Source organism: Rousettus aegyptiacus, unplaced genomic scaffold (genome assembly GCF_014176215.1).
Source record: "Rousettus aegyptiacus isolate mRouAeg1 unplaced genomic scaffold, mRouAeg1.p scaffold_m13_p_10, whole genome shotgun sequence".
Taxonomy (NCBI): domain Eukaryota; kingdom Metazoa; phylum Chordata; class Mammalia; order Chiroptera; family Pteropodidae; genus Rousettus; species Rousettus aegyptiacus.
Window position 1 is genome coordinate 1,315,593 of NW_023416285.1, and position 27,132 is coordinate 1,342,724.

The following is a 27,132-nucleotide window of genomic DNA, read 5'->3' on the forward strand; positions in this document are numbered from 1 at the left end:
CATATTATCTTGTCTGTGTGTGATTATAATATTGATAAAGTTATAGAATAGGAAATTTTATAGTTTTTCACTTGAACATGCTATAATCTCTTATGTTATGCTAAAGAATCTTGATAGTTTTATAATATTGTATTGAGATTTTAATATTTATGTTGCAACCATCTGTGTATTGGACATTGATCCTGCTTTTTAAATTATTTTAAATTATTTTAAGATACTCTAAATGTTGCTGGAATTTTTTTTACATCTGTATTTTTCCATTTCTTTTTTAAAAAGTTGGATTAAGTAATAACTTTTTTGGAGAGGTCTTCCTAGAAAAAACTTACTGTCCTAACACTTTCTTAAAAACTTGAAAAGTTAATGAAACCTGAAGCCATAACTGACAGAAAACCAAGTAGTATGAAAGTGGACTTGTGTTTATTCTTGATTGTTGGTCTCAGAATATGTATACTTTGATTTTGATTTAAGTTTAGATTTAAGTTTATAGACTTCCTTATTGAAGGAATGGAAGGCGTGCATGTCTGATCTGGAGTCTTTATCTCATCCCATTCACATGGCAATTTGTAATAAAAAGAGAGCTGTCTCAGCCTTCTCTTGAGCACCTTGGTTTTACAAAGGTTCTTTTCTTTCAGTCAGCTTTGCAAATCAGGAAACAGCCACAGTTGCCTCTAAAACAGTCCCCTGTATCCTTATTTACTGACAAAAATGGCTTAAAATAGGGACCCGTTTATTAATAGGGAAATCATAATACTGTATATCCTTTTGTCTTTTTTTTTTTTTTTTTAACACTGAAGTAGAACATTGTATCATTAGCTCAGAATATTCAGCTTCATTTACATCTAACGAAGAAATGTCAGACAGCCATTATTGTTTTGTTCTTTGGATTGATCTTTCAGCACAAACTACTTTAACAAACTACTTTAATAGTAAACCGATTAAATATTTTAAAGGAAACATTTAGAGAACAGTACGTTTTAAAGACTGCATTTAGGTCATTGGTTCATTTATTCTCTGTTGACTTTTAGTCCCTCGTTATTTTTATACTTTGCCTTTGAACTGTCACTTTAAGCATTTCTGTTATTTCTGTCAAAGATTAAAAGATTAAAAACTTTTTCTTAAAAAAGTTTTCTTCAGCTGATTCTTTGGCTGTTGGTGCCACAATATTTTTTGTATAAACTTTTTTTTTTAAGCCTTGGTATTCAATTTGGTCCAAGTTCAGTGGCATTGGTATCACTTGGGAGCTCACAGACACGCAGAATCTCAGGCCCCACTCCAGACCTACTAAATCTGAATTTGTAGCTTAACGTGATTCCCAGAGGATTCATATGCACATCAGAAAACTAACAGTGTTCGCCTCGATTCCCAGCATTGGAGCCTCCTGTGTCTAAGGCCAGTCTGCACCTGTGCCCTTGACTCCATCCCTTCCGTTCCCTTTGGGGATGCCGCCACCCACTGTCGTCATCATCATTCACAATATGGCTTAGAGGTTAAGAACAAAAGCTGTCAGCCAGGTGGCCTGCTTTGGAACCCCAGCCTTCTTCCTAGTTGAGTGACCTGAGTTTCCTCATTTATAACTGTGAGGGAGGTAATAGGATGTCAACAAATAGGGGAGGCGAGAGGAACAAATACAAGTAAAGAACAGTGGCTAGAAATACAATTCTGGCTGCTGTCATTCTCCTTCCCCTATCATTAAAATAAGTATGCCTTAGTTACCTATTTCAGCGTGACAGACTGTCTTAGGACTTTGAAGCTTAAAGTACTTATTATTCATATTGCATAATTTTGTGGATCAGGACCTCAGGCAAGGCTTAACTGAGTGCTTCTGCTCTGTTTCGCATCCAATGTGGTCACTTGATGATTTTCAAGTTTTTATTGTTATTTTAATTATTAAATTGTAGAAGCTCTTTACATATTCCTGATGAAAATCAGTTATTAGCTATATGATTTGCAGATAATTTCTCTCACCCTGTGGGTTGTCTTTCCACTTTATTGTGTATCCTGGGAAGCACAAACATTTTTAATATTGAGTCCAGTTTATCTCTTTTTAGTTGCTCACCCTTTTGGTGTCGTATGACTTTGCCTAACTCAGGTCCTTACAGATTTACTCCTTTGTTTGCTCCTAAGAATTGTATAGTTTTTACTGTTACATCTGGATCTGTGTTCCACTTGGAATGAATTTTTGCGTATAGTTTAAGAAATGGGCACCAGTTATAGTTTTAGCTGCTAATTTAATGAGATTTAAATCTTTGTCTTGCTTATTACCTCTGTGGCTTTGGGAACTGTTCACTCACCACTAAAAACACTCTGCCTACGGCTTCTGAGGCTTTCTCATTTTGTCTCCTTGATTTTAATTTACTCAAAAAAATTTAAATTTGCATATCCAGTATATCCCGGAAAGTGTTCTAGGTGCAAATTCTGCTTCCTTATCTCAATCTGTAGTCTTTTCTGCTGGCCAGATTCCTCTCTCCTGGACTTAAATTCCATCCATGTGCTGAAGACTTGCTTCCAGATCGGCCCCTCCGCCTTTCTCAGCCCGTCCGTCTACCTGGCTAGGCTGTAAGTCCAACTTCCCCAAGTGAGGACCACAACTCATTAATTTTTGTGCCCAGCACAGTGACTGGACATCATAGATTCTTGTAAATATCATACGTGTGTGAGCGTGTGTACATATATGCATATATATAGTTAAACCTGCCATTCACTATTTACTATTGTATAGAAACAGAATAGAAATTGAACTTTTTGTGTGATTAATAAAGGTGTAGTTCAGAGATTTAGTAGTTAAAGATGAACATGATTTAGTATGTTTGAACATCATTTTAAATAAAAGTTTGATATTAAAATGTAAAAGTAAGTAGCGTATTAGCTGATGTTTAAATTTGAGCCATTTGGGCATTTTTTGGGTTATTCACAAACTAGGGCATGTTGACGTTTCAGAACCTACTGTTCTTTGAACCAAAAGGTGATGTTGGTAAGGGGCATTTCTCATTGCGTGAATACAGATGTGTGAGCAGCTTCTCTCCTACTGATCTTTTTGGGGAATCTTTTGCAGTATCACTACTGATACTTTTTTTGGAAAAATGTAATAAATCAAATTTCTCCAGAAACGAATTATGCTGCTGTTCACAGATCCTGTTGGTGTAGGCAATATCGTGATTTTAACTCTCTTGTCAATATTTTAATATTTATTTAGTTCTTTTTCAGTTTGTCAGAGGACATAATACCTTTTTTAGATTGTTTTCCCATTTTCTGCCGAGGGACAATCGCACAGACTAAAAATGCCATTGGAAGGGTGGGAGATGACAGACTAGCCATGTGCCTCCGAGGCCACAAAGAAGCCTCATGCGTCATGGCTCCGACGGGTCAGTCAGTAGAGCGCCCTCAGGCTGATAGCTGTACTTTGCAGGCTGACATGCTCATTATAAAATGCTATTGGACATTGATTCAAAAACAATACTTCCTTTTATTTTGATTCTATAGGAGCCTAGAAAGACTGTGCAATGAATGGTGATACTCGGGCCGCAGTGGTGACCTCACCACCCCCGACCACAGCCCCTCACAAGGAGAGGTACTTCGACAGGGTGGATGAGAACAATCCAGAATACCTGCGAGAGAGGAACATGGCCCCGGACCTTCGCCAGGACTTCAATATGATGGAGCAGAAAAAGAGGGTGTCCATGATTCTGCAGAGTCCCGTAAGAACAGCTTTCTGTCCGAGTATCTTCCTCCTTCCAGAACTTCAGCTCTGATGCGCTGTCGGGCGGGTCCTAGGCAGTCCGTCTCTTAACACGGGAAACCAGTGCCTTGTACATAGGTGTGTTGCCGTTGGAAGAATTCAGTGTAGTCCGGGTTACCAGACACGATAAGTAAGTCTTCAGTATCATAAAGGGTAGGAAGTGTTTATTTCTTGTTTTTACTCCTTCACTGCTTCTCCCGAGAGTCTTTTTTTATTGGGAGCTTTCAAAAATTACTGTTTCCTCCAGAATGCCTAGCTTGGTGCGGGGCACATAGTAGGCCTCAGCAGTGCCTGATTTATTCATTGATCAGTATTTTGAACCACAACTAAATGCCTCCTGTTTGCACTCTAGGTAAAGGAGTCCTGTTCATATTTTCTCACGTTGATGCTGCTGCCCTTGTGTGTGTGTCATCCTTCTAATCTGTTCTTATTTTATTCCCTAAATATTTTGGGGTGTCATTTGGCAGATAGTCATTGAAATTTAAAAAAAATGTTTATTATCTCTTATGTGCTGTTGAAGGAACTGGGGATTTAGCAGTAACTAAGATGTATAGGGCCTCTAACTCTTAACAGGTTTTATTTGGTTGTTAGTATTCACATATTACTGAGGTATAATGTACAGCACGCAGATCTCAAGTGTACGGCTTGACAAAGTTTGACGTGTATGACACTGGCGTGAGCACCCAGATCCAGTCGCATCCGAATCGGAGACGAACAGTAAACAGCAGACAGAAGCGCGCCGCAGGGAGCAGTCGGATGGTTATACTGAGCGAGCTGGCATGAGCTGGCCGCTGCGCGCGGTCCGGGAGGAGCATTCTGGCCCTGGGGAGGAGCTAAGTGCACTCCCAGGATAGAGATGAGCTTGATGAACTTGGAGAGTCAAAAAGTGACCAGCATCATGAGCCTAGGAGGCAACCAGTGGGAGAGGGAGGAGGGAGCAGGTCGGGAAGGCGGGGTAAGCGCACATCAGGAGTTTGTTTCACATTCAGAGTACAACAGAATGTCGCTGGAGGACTGTGTAGAGGGCGAGGGCGGCCCCGGCCCCGGCCCGTGTTTGCAGAGCTCGTGCTGGGTTCGGTATAGAGAGAGCGGCTTCTAAACCAGATAGTGGTGGCTTGGGCCGGGGTGCTGCTAGTAGGGATAGAGAGAGGTACACTCATTTGGGTTTTATTTTGAATGTGGGGTGAATAGGACTTACTGATGGGTGGGGAGGGAGAGGTGAGACAAAAAAGTCGGGATAACATCTAGACTTTTAGCGTGAACAGTAGTTCTAGATAAAAGCAACAAGAAACTTAATAAAAATCCCTAGAGCTAGAGTGAAGAAGCTAAGTGTACAGCACCTGGTATGTTTCACGCACAGTGCTGGGTACTGAGGATGCGGAGAAAGTCAGGTCCCTAACCACAGGCCGTTGAGGACAGTCACCGACCTCGGCTCAGGGTGGGGTCCTGGGGAAGGGTGAGGACATGAGCTCAGAGACTGGTAAAGCCTGGGGCTTGCTGAATAGCCACGTGCCTGGCGTTGGTTTTTGGTGTTCGGAGCGGGGGTAGTTCGCCCACAGCGAGGCGTGGGAAGGCTCACCCCATGGACGCTGGTGCTGATGGTTAGGTGGATGCGAGGGGAATTTGCGAAAGTTTCCTTCAGTCTGTATCTCTGTTCTCAGTGAAACAGCACACGGGGTCATCTGCCGAGAGCGGGCGCAGGGCGTGGTGCAGAGGTTGGGTGAGGCGCGGGTGAGGGGGCGGGCGAGCAAAGTCTGGGCTGGTCACGGGGCGAACGGGAAGGGTGCACTCGCTCACTGGCCATGAGTTTACGCTGAGACAGCACAGCGTGTTCTTGCTTTTTTCTCCAGCCACTTTCAGCAGCATGAGTAGGAGGGATGAGGAGTTGAGCGTAACCAGGGCTGGGATTTTGCCAGATGAAGTTGTAGAGAGTTGAAGGTGTCAGCAAGGGAATGATCGTAATGTTCGCCTAAGTGCCCGAGTGGGGTGAGGGAGGTCAGGACACTCTGGTGGAAAGGTGTTCGCATCACAACTCACAACGGAGTTGATGAAAGGGTGTTGGTGCCGGGAGGGGCTGTTTGGAGAGCACACGCTTGGCTCCGAGGTTGAAGAGGGGCACCTGAGCAGGCCTAGGGCGTGACCATGGAAATGGGAGGCCGAGGTGATTTGGCTGACAGGGTCGCTGGAGGAGAGGTGGTCATGATGCTGGGAGGTGAGAATGTGGGTGTTAACCACCAGCACTCAGGACCAAGGAAGCATGCAAGGTCATTGGCTGGCGACTGCTGGCTGGAGCCAGGCTCTGGGATCCAGGTGGGTGGCTCCAGGTCTCTGCTAAGTTCAGCTCCCTCCTGCACATATAGGCCACCCGGAATGCTAAGGACATAAGAGGGCCTCGTGTACTGTCATTGTTTTTCTTTCTGTATTTTCCTCACTAAGCTTTCAGTTCCTGGATAGCGAGGACCGTGTTTTCTGTATGTCCTCAGTGCCTGGTACTTCTGTATGTTGGATTGTAGTGGAGTGTAGTTCGTGTTATAGTGTATGTTGAGTTGTGCTTTCTGTAGGTTTTGTATGTGGATTTGAAAACCATTGAAATAGATTGAATTTTCAGATTGCGGGCCCACGAGGGAAGGGGACTTGTTAATTTAGCTTTTGCATCCCCTGTGCCCAGCGCACAGGATGTTTAGTACCGTGGTGTTTAGTGCCATCTGTCTCTGTACCTGCCTACCTAAAGCTGTGCCCCTCCACCGATACCGGTGCATTCCGCATTGCCAGCAGAGATGGCCTCAGGACCACGCGTTGATGGTTTATTTTGTTTCTCCCTTGCAGTCAGAACCCTAGTCAGCTTTTCCCTCCCTCCTCGACTGCCGCAGAGTGTGATCTGTGACGTGCAGCACGCTGCGGTAGAGCGGGGCCCCTGCCTCCTGACATTCTTTTACCTGTTGGATCAACACCAGTGCATTTGCTTGCTGTTTGCTCCCCTCAACTGATAAGTAACCTTTCCCTATAGATACACTCGTCCCTTGGCAACGTATCCGTTCAGTTCAAGCAGTGAGAAACTAGAAATAAGATTAATGCAGAATCATCCAGAAGCCCTTGGAGTGCTTATAATCGTATCTGGATAGTCAGTGAACTCATTTCACTTTAAATAAAGATTTCTTTATAGGATGTGTAAAAAATTATTTCAGTACATACAGTTGGAGAAACTATAAATTATGTGTATTGTTTCAAGAGCGACAGTGTATTAAAATCACCATCAATCCAGTTTAAGCCTTCTGCCTAATTTTGGATTATTTGATGAAGGATAGATGTTTTAGGGTTCCTTTTTCAACTTTTAAAAAATGTATATTGAAGAAAATACTGAGGAGCACAAAGTAGAAAAAGAAAATTACTAATCTGTCGCTAAGAGAATTACAGTGAACATTTTGGTGTATTTGCTTTTAGTCTTTTCCTGTGTTCAGATATGTATTTACTCTTACAAAAATTGGTTATATATCTATAACCAATATATTTGATATATTGGTTATATATCAAATATATATCAAGAACAATTTTATGTCATTTAACTTTTTCGGCCTTTCATGTTGAGTGTGCATAGACTTCCATTGTCAGGTGGGTCAGTGTATTTCATCACTTTGCTGCTGCTCGAACCGTAGCCTGTTACCTGTTTTCCCTCTTATCAGTAGTGCTAGTATTAACATCCTTATGAATAAATCTTCGAGCATACCCTGGATTATTTCTTTAGAAAAGATTCCTAAGAACAGAAGGCCTGTTCAAGTTTTTAAGTTTTTATATTGTTAAATTACTTTCCAGAAAGAATGTACCAGTTTATGCTTCAGGTTGCCGTGTATGTGAATATCCGTTTGCCTTTCTAGCAGTGGATGAAAACAACAAAAACTCAATCAACGTGAAAGTTACCCCTGCTTTCTAGGAACAGAAAAGAAATGGTGTCTCATTGTTCGAATTTGCCTTTTATTAGGCTTTCTGTGAAGAATTGGAATCAATGATACAGGAACAATTTAAGAAGGGGAAGAATCCCACAGGCCTGTTGGCATTACAGCAAATTGCAGATTTCATGACCGCCAATGTACCCAGTGTCTACCCAGCAGCCCCACAGGGAGGGATGGCAGCCTTGAACATGAGTAAGTAGTTCCTGGCTCTGCATGTGCTCTGTCATCTTCTGGAAAAAGTTCCTGACATTTTCTCATTTGAAACAGATACTACTGTGGAACACATTGAATGGAGTTTTTCCAAAGTTAGTGTGTTTTATAGTAAAAGATAGGCTGTAAACCTGAACATATCTTGAAGGTAGAAGGCTCTTTTTTTATCAGCCAGTGAGGCTTTGTTGTTTCTCAGGCAGATGACTTTTCTCAGGTCCTTTGTGATTGAACTAAGCAGAAACAATGCTTGTGGAGTAGCCATCATTTTTGCCTGAACTCGTTTCAGCCAGGCCAGCATTGCTCATCCACCGTTCTTCACTGCTGCTTGCAAACGAGTGAAAAATAAATTCCGAAAGAAGGCCGGAAGGGAAATGTTGGGTGGGTGAATGTGAGCAGAGAACGGGTGTCCCTGTGCAAAAGTGGGGCCAAGGTGACTTGGGCACCAACTGATATGACCTCCTCTGTACTGACCCTGGCGTCAGTCTTCCATAGTTCTGGCTGGACAGTCATTTTCCAGGTGACTATCGTGAGGTATTGGTTTCTGTTGGATCACCTGGCATTTGCTGTTTACCTGTTTGTTCCATGGCATTCTTAGAAGTTGACCGACATTCAACAGAATGATATATTATTAATATCTAGAGAGTATTAAGCATCACATTTAATTTACTAGCTCAAACTGCCATCCAGAAGTCAAATGGTAGTAAGCTTTCATGTTTTCACATGGATTCTTAATGGGTCCCAGTGATATTTCATATGAATTAATAATAAAGGAATTACTAATGAAGGAATTCAGTTTTTTTTGGTGAGCCCTGCTTCATAGGTGAGTCTGTGTTCTAGCCACACAGGTCTGGTGGTTTCTTTTGCGTCGTTAGCAGCCATTGATGTTCAGTGCCTAGATCCATTAATTTAATGAAAGCTTCCAAGATGGTGATGTTTTAATCCCATCATTTTTTCTGTATGCATTACTTAGAATATTTTTATACAGGAACTGTCCTGGGAAATGGGGTGTGGCCAGGAAGGTGGCCACTTTTTTTCCTGTCACTCAAGGCACATTCTGGGGAACCCAGTGCTAACCATTTGTTCATGGGAGAGCAGCTTCGCCACAGCGATCTGCTGAGAGCCAGCCCTCCACACGCATGCGTGGAAGGAAGCCTGCCCCCAGCTCTTCTCGGTTACCCAGTGGCATGGTTTGTACGAAAGGACCCTTTTTTCAAAATAAAAAGTTGATTTTCTTTCACCCTTCTAAGGTGACCAGTTACTATCACTATTTTTTAGTATTATGTTGAAATCAGAATTAATACATTTAATGCGTTTCCGAACATTGCTATTCCCTTCTTTGATACTCACAGTGTGACATCTTTGACCAGTGGGAGCCTCTCCACGCGACTCCTGAGCCAGGTCGTTGACATGTTCCAAGTCGTCTCCCACGAGGAGACGCGTGCGAGGCTCCTCTCGTACATTTGCCGGCCCCCATCTGGTGTTGGCCGTTTCTCGAGGAAACCTTGATTTCTTTTCGTGGGAAGAGGAATTGGTGTCGGGTGCGGGGGCTGTGCACCGCCTGTGCGTCTGCTGCTCCTTCCGGGCCATTTCAGTGGCTGAGACTAGGGAGTGTTATTCCCTCGTGAATTATGTGCTTTTTTGGTAGATTGGAATTATATGTGTAAGTATTCCAATTAAAATTCAGTTCTGAGGGGTTTTTACTTAACTTCTCATATCTAACATTGGTCCCCTTTTCTTTCACAAGAGTTCTGGTTCTCAAGGACACCAGGAATAACAAAACTAGAATATTCCATGATTACTCATTTGCTTTTTCCCACATACCACACACAGTATTGATACTATACCAACGATATGTTCTCTCTTCATGTTTTAAAATAGTTACACTGAATGTTGTCAGCATATAACTAAGGCATATTACGACCTCCCCCTTATAGTGTTCATTTAGTGCTATAGTTAATAACTCTGTAATAAGTATATTTAATGATCGTTACCAGTCCTGTATCAATGTCCCCCCAGTCATTTTTGTTTTCTGAAGTTCCTTCTGTAGCAGAACTCTCACAAAACACTTGTGGACACAAACCCTTGAGTTCTTGCATACCGTGGCCTTCGTACGTCAGTGTGAATTTGATGTGGTTTGGATATGAAACCCTTGGCTCACATTTTCCTATTTTATGTATCTCAGATACATAATTCATTTTCTACTGGTCCAAAGCATTTCTATTAAAAGTTGAAGAAAACCTTTCCATGAAAGTGATCTGGTCTTTTTTCCTGGATGCGCAAACTGTTTTTCTCTATAGTCCAGCAGTTTTGCCAGAATGTCTTAGTGTTGGTCATTCTGGGTTAGTTTTCTCAGATGATATGCCCTTCTAAGTCTTTTTAATTTTAGCAATATTTTCTTGAATTGATTTTTAGTAGTTATTCTGTTCTCTTATGTGCATGTTGAATTTTCTTGGTGTGTCTTCTTTAACTATCACTTTTTCTCAGAATTTTTTTATTTCATTTTTTTGTGATTTAAAAAAATTTCATCTTCGACTTTTTAGTATTTTTTAAGATTATTTTTAATTTATATCTAATTTATTTTATACTGTAATCCTCACTTCTGAATTTTTCTAATGATTAAAATTTTTTTTATACTTTTATTATTAATGACTTTCTTTACCTTGTTATGAAATAATAGGTTATCGTTTTCATGTGTTTTGTGGACACGTCTTTCGTGTGTGCTTTCGTTAGCTGTAGGGATGTGATTCCGTCCTTTTTTCTTATAGTAATTTTTGTGCAGCATGTGAGCACGGTATTTTTCTGTTGTTACACGAAGTTAGTTTTTCTGGAAGAGCCTGGTTCAGGAAAGTTTTGTGAATGTCGTGGCCCTGGAGCCTCCCTCATCTTTCGTTTCTGTGAAGTGCTGAAACCATGGCAGCTTACTTAATGAAAGCAGGTTCTGTTCCCCTCGCTTGCTTCTTGCTTTTACCCGGACCTTTCTTTCCTTTCTTTTTCTCTCCCCTCCCCTGCCCCCATCCCCTTTTCTTCCACCCCACCCCCAGCACTGGTGCACTGCTATCCTGCACTCTTATCTCTGTCTGCCCTGCCTGCTCATGTTTTCAGTTTCGTAGGCTTACCTTTTTACCTAGTTTTGCTGTAGTTATCATCCTTGGGTTTTGGTTCTTTTGTCTTAGTTGCTCTAGTCAGTTTTTTTGTGCAGGGTTCAGATAGAGATTTAAGAAGATTCAAACACTGTACTGCCACTGCCACCATCTCCTGAAAATCTGTAAGTATCTAAAGTAGATTGACATGTTGATCAAGATGACAGATACTTGTCTGTCAGAACAACAGCGTTGTTCTCTATAATTTTCTGTATGCCTGAGATTGTTCATAATTAAAAAGAAAAATAACAAATTTAGCAATGTATAACAAAGATAATTATGTCATGACCATGCATTCAAATACTTTTTTTTCTTTCTAATGTATATGTTTTTTTCCCTTCCTCTTTCTTGCTTTATTGCACTAGTTAGACTCCCCAGTAGAGTATTCAGTAAGTGTGCAAGTGTATTCAGTCTTTTGTCATTATGTTTGATGGTGATGGTAAGTTTTTTGTAGATTTTTCTTATCAAGTCGAGCATGTTCCCTTGTATTCCTAATTTACTGAGAGCTTTTATCTTGAATGGTTGTTGGATTTTGTGAAATGATTTTTCTGCATCTATTAAAATGATTGCATAGATTTTCTTCTTTAGTTCAATATTGTTTGGTTTTTGAATGCTGAATTAACTGCATTCCTGAGAAAAACCCTCCCAGTCATGAGGTGTTATTCTTCTTATGTATTGTTGGATTATTTGCCGAACTTTTAAGTGGTTTTTAGTCTGTGTTCCATGAGAGAGATAGGTCTGTTTTTTTTTTTTTCTTGTAATGTTATGTAATTGTATGTCTTTGTGTGGTTTTAGTATCAAGGTAATGCTGGGCTGAGGGTCAGTTGGAAAATGTTAAGGAAGAGTTTATGTGGAATTGGTATTATTTCTTCCACAAGTGTGTGATGGAATGCACAGCGAAGTCATCTGGGCCCTGGAATTTTCTTTATGGGAATGGTTTTAACTGCAAATTCAGCTTAATGAAAATAGGGCTATTCCAGATATCTGTTCCTTATGGAGGGAGCTTTGGACCTTGTGTCTTTTAAGGAATTTGTCTATTTTATCTAATTTAAAAAGTTTGCTGGCATAGTTGTTCATATTATCCTTTTAATGTCTGTAAGATATGTAGAGATGCCCCCTCTCTACTTCTTCATAATGGTAATTTCTGCTTTTGCTGTGTTTTATTGATGAGTCTAGAGGTGTATTTTATTTTGTTTTGATTTCATTTTATTTTTAATCTCAGGATTAAATCAGTTTTTCTCTTTTTCTGTTTGATTGATAGCTACTTTTATCTTTATTATTTTTTTCTTTTTATTTTCTGATTTAATTTGATCTCTTTCTAGTTTCCTGAGGTAGCAACTCAGATCATTTTTAAAAACCTTTCTGTTCTGATAAACATTTAATACTGTAAATTTCCTTCTAAGTATTGCTTTACTGCATTCCAAAATTTTGCTACCTTTTTTTTTTTTTTTTTTTTTTTTTACTGATTTCAACTTTGTTGTGTTATCCTGGGGAACATGGTCTTTATGAGCTTTTGAGACCAGTTATGGCCTAGTGTGGAAGATTATCTCAGAACTGTTGTTATTTGATTTACATTCGGTAAGAAATATTAAATTTTTGAGTTTTGTTTTTCTTTATTTCAGGTCTTGGTATGGTAACTCCTGTGAATGACCTTAGAGGATCTGATTCGATTGCCTATGACAAAGGGGAGAAATTATTGAGGTGTAAATTGGCAGCATTGTACAGACTAGCAGATCTCTTTGGATGGTCTCACCTTATCTACAATCATATCACAGTGAGTAGCGAGTGGGTAGTAAGTAAACGGTAAATGGAACTGTGCCTGTCTGGACTGTCTCTTTCCATTTAGAAGCAGAAGCCCCTGAGCTGAAGGAAACCTGGGGGAGCCCACCTTTGTGACCAGGGCCCTGTGCTTCCGGGATGGGATGTGGGTCTTTGCCAGAGATACTGAATTACCCCTCCCTCTCTCTGTTCGCCATGTTGCCACTGGAGGGAACTTTTCCGAATGCGAAGCTGGCTGCTTGTGCAGTTACCCCGAACAGCACGTCGGCTTTACTGCCCACAGAGCAGTGACCCCGTCCACACCGTGTGTGTACTCGGTTGTCATCCACCTCTGCCCACGATTAATACGAGCTCCATGGAGGGAGCCCCTGTGGGGTCTGCGGGTCTGCGTCCTAGGGCCGGGAACTGTGCTGGGCGTGGAGTGGGCGCACAGGGAACTCTTGGGTGAACAGCTGAGTGAAATTCCAGCTGAACTGAAATTCTGCCTCAGTACAATTGTCGAATGAGAAGTCCGTGGTGCCTGTGGATATTTAATCGGTGGATCCAATTAGTCGATCACAAGTGCCAGCTCTCTTCCGTGTGCCTGCATGAAAATGGCTGGCATCTGGGGCTAATTATACTTGACAGAATGTTCTGTGTAGAGAGTTAATGCTAAATGATTGCCTGAAAATCGGTTCCATGAAAATGTTACAGCTATAACAGTAAATGTAACTCTTGGCTTTAATAACAGTGTCACATTTTGTGGGCGTTTTAAAATGCTGTTTAACACTAGTCTTGTTATGAATGCTATTTAAACAAGTTTGAATTGCTTAAATTGCTTGTTTTTTTCCTCTTTAATTGTTTTGGACTTGGGAGAAATAAAACATTAGTTAATTGTTTACTCTTCTCTTAAGTGATCTGTTTGAGACTTAGTACTAAGTAAAAAAGAAATTCTAGTTACCAAAAATATTTTCTATATCTTGTGAACTAGCACATCTTTAAGGAAGAATTTGTTTTTTTAACGATTTCTGGCATCCATTTTTGTGTTTGTTTTACGATCTAGGTGTTATTATATAGACACTTAACAGGAAAGAACCGTTAACTGTTTATCGGTGTTAACAGGTCATTGTGCCCTTTGAAAGCGCCCATAGGGATTTTCTGCTAAAGGGATTTAAAAGTGCTAACATGTGTTAGAGGATTGGAGATGATTGTCTGAATTAGATCTGTTTTAAGATTGCGATGGATTTAAAGAAGCTTTGTGCGTGTGTTTGTGTGTGTGTGTGTAGTGTCAAAAGAACAGGGTGGCCCAGTTAGCACAGGAGCTGTCTCTCTGCGGGGCACCTAGCTCACGGCAGACCTTTTCCATCCTTCGTGGAGCGCTACGTTCAGCTCCATTCTGGGCTCCAGAGAATGCTAAATCTCCGAGGTGCTGGTCTGGAGCCCACCTTCGTGTCCAGGGCACTGTGCTTCTGGGGACGTGTATGGATCTTTGCCAGAGTTACTGGTTCTCAGTGAGCAACCTGAAGATCTGTGACATGAGTTTGTTCACCGTACACAGAAAAGGGGCATTAGCCACGTGGGAAGCCATGCAGGGCGGCCGGTGCTCGTCTGTCAGGGACTAGAAAACTGACTTTGTCCTTCCCTCATTTTTCACTTTAAGTCTGTATTGAGCATTTTCTCTTTTTTGCCTCAGACTTAGAAAAATCATATATTTTAAGCTTTCTCCATTAAAAGATGTAGCTATGTTAAGATCACTCTTAGAAATAATGTTGAAGAGATAAGTCAAAGAAGAAAATGTGATGCACAAATACAGCATTATCTATAATAATGAAAAATTGAAAGCGTCTAAATATCTAGCGATAGATCGGAAATGGCTCAGTTATTCAACATAGATTTGAGAGAATGTTATACACTATGGAAGGTAATTATAAAAACCATGTAAAAATGAAAATGAAAAATAATTATATAAGAAAATATATACTGTTTGTAGCTGTATGAATTATGTATGTGTATAGACAAAAAGTGAATAAAATGGCTGTATAGTTTTTTTCAATTACAGTTGACATACAGTATTATATTAGTTTTAGGTGAACAGCATAGTGGTTAGTCATTTATATGATTTACAAAGTGATCCCCTGATTAATCTAGTACTCACCTGGCATTATGTAGTTATTACAGTATTATTGACTATATTCCCTATGCTATACTTTACCTCCCCATGACTATTTTGTAACTACCAATTTGTACTTAATCCCTTCACCACTTTCACCCAGCTTCCCAACCCCCTCTGCCTGCATCCCAATCTGGCAACCAACAGTTTGCTCTATTTATGAGTCTGTTTAGTTATTTTTAAATGTGGAACCTGATAGCATGCTTCTAAAATTTATATGGAAGAAAAAAGGTCGAGACTAGCTTTAAGACACTCTTAGAGAACTAGGTGAGATTTCTTTTTCCTACCAAATGTCAAACTTTATAAAGTGATCATAATTAAAGTAGCGTGCTTTGAGCAAAGGAGGAGACCAATGGATCACTGGACAGAGCAGAGCGCCCAGGGCCAGATCTCATGTATTGGAATCAGAGAGTCTGGAGTTGGCATTGCAGGTTAGCAGGGAAGGATGGACTAGGCCATAATTAGTGCTGGCACAATTGGATTGGAAATTCAGAATTAGAAAATTGTATTGGGTTCCTATCTTATTCTAATATACTCACAAAGCTGTTTCAATAATTAAAGATTAAATGTGAAAGGTAATACTTTAAAAAGGATAGAACCAATATAGATGAAAGTCATTCTTCTCTTTTAGCCTGTGACCTAAGGAAAGATGTCTTCAGACACAAAAGCATGTATCATGAAAGATGGATAAATTCAGCTACATTAAAATGAGCAAATTTCTTATCATTGAAAGAGACCATAAAGAGATTGAAAATAAAAGCCGCAACTTGGACAGTTATGCTTCCCAGGCAGCCAACAAAAAATTAATATTCAGAGTAGATAAAGAACTAGCAATAAGAAAATGACAGACTAGTATTAAATGGAACAAAAGGTAGGAAAGGAATTACATGGAAAGGGAAATGAGCATAGCTTATAAAAACATGAAAAATTTCTCAGCTTATTAGTAACCAGGAAATTATAAATTAAAACCACAATGGAATGCCATTTCACAGACATCAATTTTAATTTCTTAAAAGGGTGGTCGTAGAAGCACCAAACTGTCGTATCCTACGGGTAGGCGTGTGCATTATGTTAGGCCCTTTGGAAAATAACTCGGTATCACTTCCTAGTTTATTGCCCTGGAGAAACGTGAACATGTACACTAGCAGACAGGTGCACAATGCTCATAGCATTGTCTTTAATAGCAAAATTGAAACCATTTCCAGTGACAGACGAATGGCTACATAAGTTGTATATACATCCAGTGAATACCATTCAGCAATGAAAATGAATCGATTATAGCCATGTATATCATAATCTGGAGAAATCTCAGAAATAATGTTGATAACTCAATAACAAAAAAATTTTGATCAAAGAATGGGCAGAGGCCATAAAATGACATTTCTCCACAGAAGACATAGAGTCGGCCAACAGATACATGAAAGGTGCTCAACATCACCACTTGTCAGGTAAATGCAAATCCAGACCACAGTGAAATATCACCTTATCAAAAGTCAACAAATAGCAAGCGTAGGCGAGGATATGGAGTAAGGGGACCCCTCGTGCACTGTTGGTGGCAATGTAAAATCGTTTAGCCACTATGGAAAACAGTACAGAGAGTCCTCAAAAACTGAAAACAGATCTACCATACGCTCCAGCAATGCTATTTCTAGGTATTTATCCAAATAAAATGAAAATAATTCAAAAACCCTTATGTTCACTGCAGTATTACTTACAATAGCCAAGATATGGAAGCAACCTAGGTATCCATCAGTAGATAAATGGATAAAGAAAATGTGGTACATATATACAATAGAATATTACTCAGCTGTAAGAACCATGAAATCTTGTCATTTTTGGCAACATGGATGGACCTAGGGGGGTATTATGCTAAGTTAAATAAGTCAGACACAGACAAATACCATATGATTTCAATTATACGTGGACTCAAAAAAAAAAAGCCAACAAACAAAACAAAACAGACTTAGAAACGCAGACCAAAGGGACAGTTGCCAAAGCGGGGCGGGGAGAGTGGAGATGGAAGGAGGAGGGAACAGAGCCAGTAGTGTTGTGATGCGTGTCCATGGTGACAGGCGATCACATTGTGAGGTATAAAAATGTTGAATCCGTATACTGTACACCCGAAACTAATATTACTAATATTTTACGCAACTATATTTAAAACATTGAAAAAAGTTGCTGAAAAACATACACAGTATGATTCTAATTATATGAAGTTCATATAAACAGATGAAAATTAAATATATTGCTTAGAGTGAATATATATAAGCTAAAACTATAAAAAAAGAAAAGGCTTAACACATGATTCCGGATAGGGGTTACTTCTGGGATGTGGGGAGGAGAACTGGACCTTCATAGAGAGACTTCCTGTTTCTGAAGCTGTTTGAAGTCTGCGTGGGCGTTTGATGTATTGTACCCGAATTTACACATACCCTTTGAATACTCTATATGTTTCATAATAAAATCTTTTAAAATAAGCAAAAATATCTGACATTTAATTTTTCCTTATTTCCAACCTTATTTTTATTCATTCTGACCAATAAATACACAAAACAATTCTTTGTTTTATGTTTTGTTTTGACCCAGCTTGGGAATTGGGACAATTACATAGTTTTTAGATAATTAAAAAGATCAGCATGCTTTTTAAAATTAAAGAACAGAATAGAAATAAGAAGCCTGGCTAACTCACCATGAATAGGAAAGTGTTTTGGGGAAAGGTTGAAACCACGTGTTTAGTTTTGAGCCAGCTAAAAGAGCACGGATAGCTTGGCAGCGGGGACTTTGAACGGGTTCGTTAATGCTAGCGGTTTGCTGCTGCCGCTGCTGGTGCCACCGCGATGGCCACAGTGAAGCGATGCCATTCAGTGAGAGCTCTGTTGCGAGCGCAAGCCCTATCAGCCCCATCTTATGGGTCAGGACCCCACGGCCCAAGACAGCGCAGCCAGTTCCTGGCAGAGCTAGGATTTTAAGTGACGTCTGAGGTGACTGTGGGTCTCCCTCACACTGTACGGAGGGAATCAGGTGAGTTTCGCATGACGATGCATGAGGAGGTGGAGTAGTTGCAGCTGTCTGAGAACTAACCTAGGGACGGGGATAGCGCTAGTTCTGTGCTGCGTGCCAGCAGCGGTGAACTCAGCTTTGCTCCGTGTGAGACATTTTAATGACTGGGTCTCCCTCGCTTCCATTCGTTTACTGCTGCACCCCAGCACCCAGGACGTAGCAGGTGCTTAGTGACTGCTGAGTGAAGGAGGGAGGCAGGCCGTGCGCGTGGACGTGGTGGGCGTGCCCAGACAGACCTGCCGTGTTACTGTTTGGTCCCTCGCAGAACTCGCTGCTCTGGTTAGGAAGGTGGACTAAACACCTGAAGGCCTTTTCAACCAGCACAAAATTCCACCTGCCCGAATCCCTCGTCAGAATTTTTAGCCCAGTAGTAAATGTGTTCTGACCGAATAGCTTTGGGATGTCTTTAGAGTCTAACCCGGAATTCTCATAGAAACTAGACTGAGGCTTTTTCAGGGCGGGACTCTTCTTTTTCTCGCTGTGTTACTCGCATCTAGCACAGATACGTAGTCTGTGCCAAGCCCGGGTGCCGAGGAAGGAGCGAGCAAACCAGAGAATGACGATGCGATGTCATAGAGACTGTTTGAAACTGGCCAGGTGGTGTGGAAGCCCTCTTCTTGTTTGTGACTTTTGTCATTGTTCACTGTCCTACAGGTTTTGAATACTAAAAGCAAATCTGTTTTGACTTTTAAAAAGAAAGTTTTGGTTTCCATTATTATATACCCAAGAAGTGACACTTGTTTGCACGTGATACTGGTTTGGTAGGCACTGGGTGTTTTCTTCATAAAGTTAGTTATAATGAATGTGACCAAGCTGCACTCTGTGTACCTGATAAGTTACTATCATAAATGCTCCGTATTGTGTATCTATCCAACAAACAGCCTGTGATTTGGTGGACTTGAGAGAGATGCAGATCATTTCAGTTGGATTTTTGAGCTAACTCGGTCCTTTTCCCACAGACCAGAGTGAGCTCCGAGCAAGAACACTTCCTCATTGTACCTTTTGGACTTCTCTACAGTGAAGTGACTGCGTCCAGTTTGGTAAGAATGTCCTCTGCCTCTCAGACGTCACGTACGTGTAGGTCCCACTACATAATTAAACACCTTCTAATCCCGTTAGACATATAAAATCCAAGGAGGAAAAGGTCTATGTTTTGTGTGATTAACTCAGAGAAAAACCTTTAAAATTAGTCATGAACACTTTTAACTTTGGTTTAAATAATTTCTAGTTAGGGTAATTTTAAAAGTTTTGTTTTCTCATTTTCAGGTGAAAATCACCCTGCAAGGAGATGTCGTAGACCGTGGCAGCACTAACCTGGGAGTGAACCAGGCTGGCTTCACGTTGCATTCTGCCATTTACGCCGCACGACCCGACGTGAAGTGCGTTGTGCACATTCACACCCCAGCGGGGGCTGCGGTGAGTGTGGCTGCCCTGGCAGCGACTTTAGCTCTAGAGCTGTTCTGTGAGAGGCACTTCGCAGGTCCTCTGAATTGCCCGCTCCTGTTGCAGTAAGTCAGTTAACCTAATTTTATTGGATGAAAAAATTTTTTACTCACTAAGTCTGACTTTCTTAAAAGACTATTTTTTTTCTTTTAAGGGGTCCACACACTATCTAATTTCGAAAAACCTGTAAGTCTGAAAACTTTCATTAGACTTACAAATTAGAAAACCATTGAGCGGTGAGGGCGGAGGTCTGATTTCAGTGTATTTAAGACTTGAGAAGTGCCGAATGACAGCAGTCAGAGAGAGACCCCTTGTTCAAGAAGAGAGAAGGCAGGACGGGTGGTAGGTAGAGGACGCTGTGGGCTTGGGGAGGGACAGCGGAGTGTGGGAGACGCAGCATGCCCACGGGCTCGGGGCAGGGAGGGGGAGGCGGAGGCCTGGAAGCAGCTCGGGGCGGCTTCCCCGCAGATGCGCTGCCTGGAGCCAGCAGAGTCCAGGCTGGGTCACAAGCGGGAGAGTCAGAGGAGGACGGTCGAGGTGGGGCGGGGGAGGAGGGCGCAGAGCGCGCCGGCCCAGCTGTTGGATAGCTGCCTCCAAGCCCGGAGCCTCCCAGGATCCCGTCCCAGCCCAGCGCCGAGCCTGTGCCCTTTTGGTGCCAATGGGTCACCCTGGCAAAGCCCCGACCTCAGTGTGAACATGCGCGTTCTGGGTGCTGTTACAGTCACGTGAAAGTGAAACACCCTGGAACTCTGCAGAATGGGTTTTGCATCACCAGTTTTATATTTTAATGACTTTAGGGTTATTTGTCTAACAGATGACCTCATTGATTCAGTAATGCTGAATTTTAATCTTTCTTGATGTTTTAATGCCACGTGTATTGATTTGTTTGGATGCATGATAGATTTGGGTTGTTTATTTAACTTTGAAGATGTGGTTCTTGATAGCAGCATCGGCGTTTTATTAGATATGTCTGTCATTCCCCGAATGATGTGGTTTTTTTCCCCTAAAAGAATGCATGCTCTTCCAACTACAGAAGAGTCAATGTTTTAAAAAAGTTCATGCATTTTAAAGAACTATTAGAGGCATATTTGGGAATATGGTTACAAACAGCTACCATGTAATTTGCATTTATAATTATCAAAATTACGACTTGGTAAGGAAATTTATTATAGGTAAGGAAATTTCTTATAGCAGTTACTATGAAAGGCATTAAATATGGTATGGTCTTTTTTATGTTAACCTTTCTGTGTGGAATTCTTCTACCTGTAGATATTTGAGTCTTTGGAGCTTGTTAATCTAGATAGAGGACCTTCAAAATTAGTGTATTCTAAAGTCAGTTTGGGATATTTAAGGAAACTTAAGGGCTTTATGAATACTTAGATTTTTTACTTAAGTAAATATTGAGAAATTATACAGTACAATTATCCTTAAACTTTTATAGATTTGCTTTTATCTAATTTTCAAGTGTCTTAGTCCTGCCTACAACCTAAGATGAAAAGTACACAAAAACCTTACAGCCCTTCAGAACCTCTCTCTGTGATGCTGGGACTCATTTCACAGGGAGCCATTGTTTCTTCTGGCATTGCACCCAGGGCTCATTGTACCATTAAGTCTTGAGTTCACGTGGCGCTGACAGTCACTGTGGCAGAAATCCAGAAAGACGCGAGGTTTATTTGGTGCTTCCCCAGCTTAGTGATAATTTTGATTTTTAACTGTAGATTGGGAGTAAGCCCCTAGAAGTAAAGTTTATCTTACATTCACAGGTTCATTTATTTCTGAGACTAGAACAAAATAAAATCTGTTCCCCCTTTTCATTCTTTGAGGAAAAAGCATTTACTGTGTCCTCAGTCAGCGCATTACTCTTACTTGCCTTCATTCATGGCTGCTGCTTATTCTCCAGGTCTCGGCGATGAAATGCGGCCTCTTGCCCATCTCTCCGGAGGCGCTTTCCCTTGGAGAAGTGACTTACCACGATTATCATGGCATTCTGGTCGACGAGGAGGAAAAAGTTTTAATTCAGAAAAATTTGGGGCCTAAAAGCAAGGTCAGTGGCCATCTAATATGGTACCAGGTTATAAAGGGAAGTCGAGGACAGTGACAGGGTCAGTCTCCCTGCCCAGCTCCATGAGCTTTCTGTCCCTTCAGGTCCTTATTCTCCGGAACCATGGGCTCGTGTCTGTCGGAGAGAGCGTTGAGGAGGCCTTCTACTACATCCATAACCTCGTGGTTGCGTGTGAGATCCAGGTGAGTGGTACTGTTCGCACTGTGGTTTATGTCAGGGTTTGTGGGGTTCCCGTAGAGTTTTGCTGCTGGTTTTGTAGGGATGTCTTTGAACACTCTGCCAAATATGAGCTCATGGATTTGGAAATTGACCAGGGCAAATGCCATTTTACTGATTTAGGTTGGCAAATGATTACTGGGCTTTTTATTTCTGATTTTTTCTTTATTTAAAAAATTTTTTTTAAAAAAATACCTACAGCACCCAGTATTCTTAGGTGGTCTCTCATCCAAGCACTAACCAGGGCCGACCCTGCTTAGCTTCCGAGATCAGACAAATCGGGCACATTCAGGGTGGCGTGGCCGTAGACTCATTTTTTATTTTTCAGATACTCAAGTCACTACCATCTATGGAGTACTCGTGTGTGCCAGCCCTGGCGTCAGGTGCTTTACGTGTGTTACTACACGTTATATCATTTGCACCTCATGGCACTCCTTTTGAAAAAGCAGGTGCAAAGAGCTAGAGACTTGCCCACAGTCTCAAGGCTATGAGTGCCACGTTAGCCAGGTCTGGTCTCCCCACTGGTGCCACAGCTTGCGTCTCTGTAGTGATGTGGCCCCCAGTCTGCTTCATGTGATCTTGAAAGGCGCTTTACTTCCCATTTCTCCTCCAAGGTGTGTGCCCAATGTTTTTGTCAGGCTGAAGGAAAGCTTCTGAGAAAACCCTTGTGATGGGTCTGTCATAGTCTGTCCTGCATTTTTTGTTCTTACGCTCAGTAATTTGGTTTCTTTGGAAACCTACATTTCCGTTTAAGTGATCTCTGATAGTCACCCGACCCCCTTGCTCTCAGTAAGGCGCTCCAACTGTAGTGTCTGCTTGTTTTGGAAAAGGTTCGAACTCTAACCAGCGCGGGAGGACCAGACAACTTAGTCCTCCTGGATCCTGGGAAGTACAAAGCCAAGTCCCGTTCCCCGGGGTCCCCGGCAGGGGAGGGCACCGGATCACCTCCCAAGTGGCTGATTGGTGAGCAGGAGTTCGAAGCCCTCATGCGGATGCTTGATAATCTGGTAAGAACATCGCTACCACTTGATGGTAAAGGTTTCGTTCTGAAGCACAGGTGACAGTGCTGTGAGGTGTGGTCCCCAGGTGGTGTCTGAGCGCCCCCGCGTGACCGCCACGGAGCAGCACCAGGGCAGCTCAGCTTCCAAGCCACCTCACGCCCGCATACAGAGCGCGGATTTTTGTCTTTGTTTTTAAAGATAATCCTGCTTGGCCTCCCTGGGGACAGGGGCACTGAGACCACTGTGCTCCACAGCAGAGTGCCAGGTTACTAGCTCCCAGGGCAGCAGGACAGGCTCAGCACACATCGTCCCACAAGCAAGCTTTTGAGGGGGACTTTCTGAATCAGCCAAGTATCTTTTGTTTGTGTTAACAGTAAGTTCTCACCATTGGGGGCTGATTATTGTGTTCCACGGACACTTGCTGCCGATTTCCTGTGCGGGAAACCCTCGTCCTTGCTGCAGGGACCCTGAGCCCGGCACCGTGCAGAAGCTGTGCTGGCAGCTCTCAGCACGGCTCAGGGGCCGCAGCAGTACACACAGGCTGTGGGCCGTGGTAGGGCTTCCAGGGAGGGGTCATCCTTCCCCAGGATCTGGGAGAGGACTTTGTGTAGGAGATGGCACTTGGAAATGACCTCACAGAGCAGGCGGAATCGCGACAGGTGGAGTTGGAAGGAGGAAGGCATCTGTGACAGAGGCAGGAGCACCACTGAGGACAGCGCTGTGGGGAGGTGGGAGGGGCCTTTCTGGGCCTTGCCCGATCTTACCAGGTTGCTTAAATACTCAGAACAGGGCCTCAAGGTCGAAGCAACCACGTTATAAGACAAACAGCTCTGTAATGAGGCCCTTTTCATGCCGCAGGGTCACGCCTCTCAGATGGGCTGCAGAGAGTCCACCCTGTTGGCCCTGACGTGAAGTGGTGGACGCAGGGACCTGTCTTGGAGCAGGTTAGGTCAGTGAGGGAGCAGTGAGCGAGAATCTGAACTGATTTGCTCCGTAAAGATGGGGCACATTGTCTGACCAGCCGCTCTTGAGCCTGTGGCGGTGAGCAGCGCACAGGGCTTGCCCTTCGGGAATTTATAGCCTAGTCAGGGAAGTGGATAGGTCGCAGCTACAGCCAGTACTTGCGGTCTGTGCCCTCACAGAGCATGATCAGCTGCAGGGGCAGAGATGGCCGTGGGTGAGGATTGGTCAGAGGCAGCCAGGAAGAGGGACGGAGCTTACCAGAAAGATGGGAGAAGCAGAGGGAGGTCGGTGGCAGACTAGGATGACACCACCTCAGGAAAGGCTCACCTGGAGGAGGTTCGGGCCCAGGCATCAGCATCGGGAGTCAGGCGCCCTTGGGGGACCAGCAAGACGGAGAGTGCTGCGGTGGCCCAGTCTTACAGCTGCTCTTCTCTCCTCTGGGCAGATACTTTGCTATTTCCTTGTTCTTCTACCTAAAGGTCAGGTGGGGAGCGGGAGAGTTTCCGGAAACAAGAATCAGGAACATCAGCTCGCTCCGCCTCGTGCATTCAGTACAGTCCGGAAAGTGGAGAGAGAAATTAAAATTAACTCTTAATTTGATGGGGAGAAGAACAAAGGATGAAAGACTGATAAGTGAAACATTCATTACTACAGGGTGTTTGATTCAGTGTCCTTGATGTGCACGGGTTAGTAGTGTCATTTTGGCATTGGAAAGCCATGTAGTTTATAAGTGGCCAACAATCACTGATCACAGTGCATGTTTTAATTAGTGTTCTGACCAGCTGTGTGTGTTCGCTAATAATTGAGTAGGGTAGAGAATAATCGAAGAGTCTCAGTGTGAGAGATTTCATTCTAACATACACAGAAGAAATGCTGAACTTCTCAGAAAATCAGGATTTGATTCTAGACTTTCAAGGAAGACATGAATCCAAATTTTTAACTGAGGTCTGTATAGTGTCTCTAATTTTGGCTTGACAGCATTTAAAGGGGAAGAATAAAGAAAAACCCACACACAGCCCTTGTCAGAGTAAAATTTTGATATCCTGGGTGGTTTACCCTAAAGAAGTCATGGAGATTCCTTGAGTCCTGGCTCTCTCAGCCAGAGAAACTTGAGTTAATAAGAACCACGTTTTTCCAAAGGTCATCGTCTTACAGCTGAGTCGTTATTTTTATCACTTCTCAACGAAGCGTGCTCCTAGATGGAGAAGCAGCCAGTGCAGACCTCCACCTCGCTTTCTGAGGACAGTTAGGGAGAAAAACAGCAGTACCGCTTTGGGATTATGCCATCCGTTTTTTAATGTGCTAAAAGGATGGTTAGTGATGCAGGTGCTCCAAAGAGGGGGAGCACCGAGGGGGGAGGGGAGTGCAGAAGTGTCCGCAGCATCTGGCAAGCAGGCACAGGCCATGACCCACCTGCTGTGACCAGCCCAGTGTCACCCTTTCAGATGTGAATTCCCTCGTCCTCCCTGGTGAGGGTGCTCAGAACAGCCTGCTCCAGATAGAAAACAGGGGGGTCTGGTATACAGGCCCCACTGAGCTCGGCCCTTGTTTAGGGTCTCAGGCCACCATCAGGCTGTTGACCACCGGTCCCTCCTCAGGAGGCTGGGTGGGGAGGATGCTCTCAGGCCCTGGCCAGAGGTCAGCTCCTCACAGCCACAGTCAGGGCAGCTCGCGGGGCGGGTGCTGTGCCCATGCCACGCATTCTGTCAGCTTTGCCCAGTCCCACTGGTGACAAGCCAGGCCAGGGCCCACCCACATTCCAGCGGGAGCACAGTACAGGAGGTGGTGACCTTGGAGCCACCCTGCCCTCAGTCTGCCACATCTGCCAAGTGCCAGGCCCCCAGTGGGGATGAGCAAGACTCGCCCTTACCTCGGAGGTCCTGCCTGCGTGGGTGCGTGGCGCAGGGCAGAGGCCACGTGTGTGGAAACGTCGTGAGTGGTCTCAGGGCAGGGTCAGAGGTCGAGCTGGGTGAGCTCGTAGTCAGGCGAAGTGACGTTGCTGGCACCCAGTTGTCGGGAGGTGTGCTCGCTCGGCTCCCCTGAAGGATGTCGTGCTGTTCGCACTGTGGTGCTGAGTAGGTGGGTTACTGTGACCTGTATGGAGCCAGCAGCGAGTGAGCCCTGTTTTTAAAATATTTTTCGAACTTTTTGTTTAAATATAAACAGGAGAGCGTATCTACTTAAATAGTCAAATAACAATACTAGCGCCTCGGGAGGCCCGTCCCTGTCAGGCGCGTACCCCGTCTCAGGGTGACCGCCCTCCTGTCTCCGAACGTTAGAGGTTGGTCCGCCTCCCTCTGCACTTTGTCTGAGTGGAACAGGACAGCGCGTCCTTTCCCGTCTGGTGCCCTCCACGGGCATCACAGTCGTGCGGTTCGCCCTCCTGTCGCAGCTGGTGGCCGAGTATTCTCACACTGCTTCGTGTTCCGTTACACGGGTACACCGGTGTGCCGCTCTGCTGTCGGGGGCTTCTGGGTCGTTCCCAGTTTGGGGGTGTTGGGAGGGGCGCCGCCGTCAGCGTATGTGCACCCGTGTGTCGGTGAGCACATCCGCATCTCCCTGGGCATGTACGTGCCTAGGAGTGGAATTGCCGAGTGGAAGGGTATGTGTGGGTTCAGCTTTTGTACATATTACCACACAGTTTTCCACAGTGAAGCTCCGAGATCGGGAATATTGACTCTCTTTCATTCTCTTTGGACCCTAGGGTTACAGAACTGGCTACCCTTACCGATACCCGGCTCTGAGAGAGAAATCTAAAAAATACAGCGATGTAGAGGTTCCCGCTAGTGTCACAGGCTACTCCTTTGCTAGTGACGGTGATTCGGGCACTTGCTCCCCTCTCAGACACAGTTTTCAGAAGCAGCAACGTGAGAAGACAAGATGGCTGAACTCTGGCCGGGGTGACGATGCCTCTGAGGAAGGGCAGAATGGAAGCAGCCCCAAGTCGAAGACTAAGGTGTGGACGAACATTACACACGATCACGTGAAACCCTTGCTGCAGTCTCTCTCGTCCGGTGTCTGCGTGCCAAGCTGTATTACCAACTGCTTGGTCTGTGCCTACTTACTGTTCATAGTTAGATGATGTAGAGCAAGTTGGCTAGCTGGGCTTCGGAGGCTTTGGGAACCCAGCCCTTCTGACCCAGGTTCAAGGCGAGCCTTCCTCGGTAACCTTTAGCTGAACCCAGATCCGCTGTACACATCAAGCCGTAGTTCGAGTCATACTGTCCTCTGCAAACTGCTTAAGATACGTAGTGCCTCTCCAGTCATTCCAGCATCGCCTAGCTCCGTGCATAGCAAAAGTACTAATTAACTTCTGAATGCTAGCCTAAACGCGAGAACTGTCATCTCATTCAAATTCTGTTTGAGGAGCCTTAACACTTCCTGCACGAAAAGGTAGTTCTGTCATAAACCTGTTTGTTCGGTGTA

General features: G+C 43.4%; 1 protein-coding gene and 1 pseudogene across 16 annotated transcripts in view; one reads left to right on the forward strand and one right to left on the reverse strand.

The window, feature by feature from the left end:
• The window catches only part of ADD1 (adducin 1), a 69,528-nt gene that overhangs the window by 28,315 nt on the left and 14,081 nt on the right, over window positions 1–27,132 (forward strand). For 9 of the 16 annotated variants that reach the window (XM_036227419.1, XM_016159200.2, XM_016159210.2 and 6 more), the window contains exons 2-10: window positions 3,481–3,695; window positions 7,713–7,875; window positions 12,656–12,807; window positions 18,981–19,061; window positions 19,288–19,437; window positions 21,365–21,508; window positions 21,610–21,708; window positions 22,573–22,749; window positions 26,411–26,755. In XM_036227419.1, coding sequence (XP_036083312.1) covers window positions 3,501–3,695; window positions 7,713–7,875; window positions 12,656–12,807; window positions 18,981–19,061; window positions 19,288–19,437; window positions 21,365–21,508; window positions 21,610–21,708; window positions 22,573–22,749; window positions 26,411–26,755 — 1,506 coding nt within the window. In that variant the 5' untranslated portion in view covers window positions 3,481–3,500. Of the gene's footprint in view, window positions 1–1,884; window positions 2,557–3,480; window positions 3,696–7,712; window positions 7,876–12,655; window positions 12,808–18,980; window positions 19,062–19,287; window positions 19,438–21,364; window positions 21,509–21,609; window positions 21,709–22,572; window positions 22,750–26,410; window positions 26,756–27,132 lie in introns of those variants that run through there. The other 7 variants (XM_016159207.2, XM_016159209.2, XM_016159212.2 and 4 more) reach the window with 2 other exon arrangements.
• On the reverse strand, window positions 21,935–22,052 carry LOC118609272 (annotated as a pseudogene).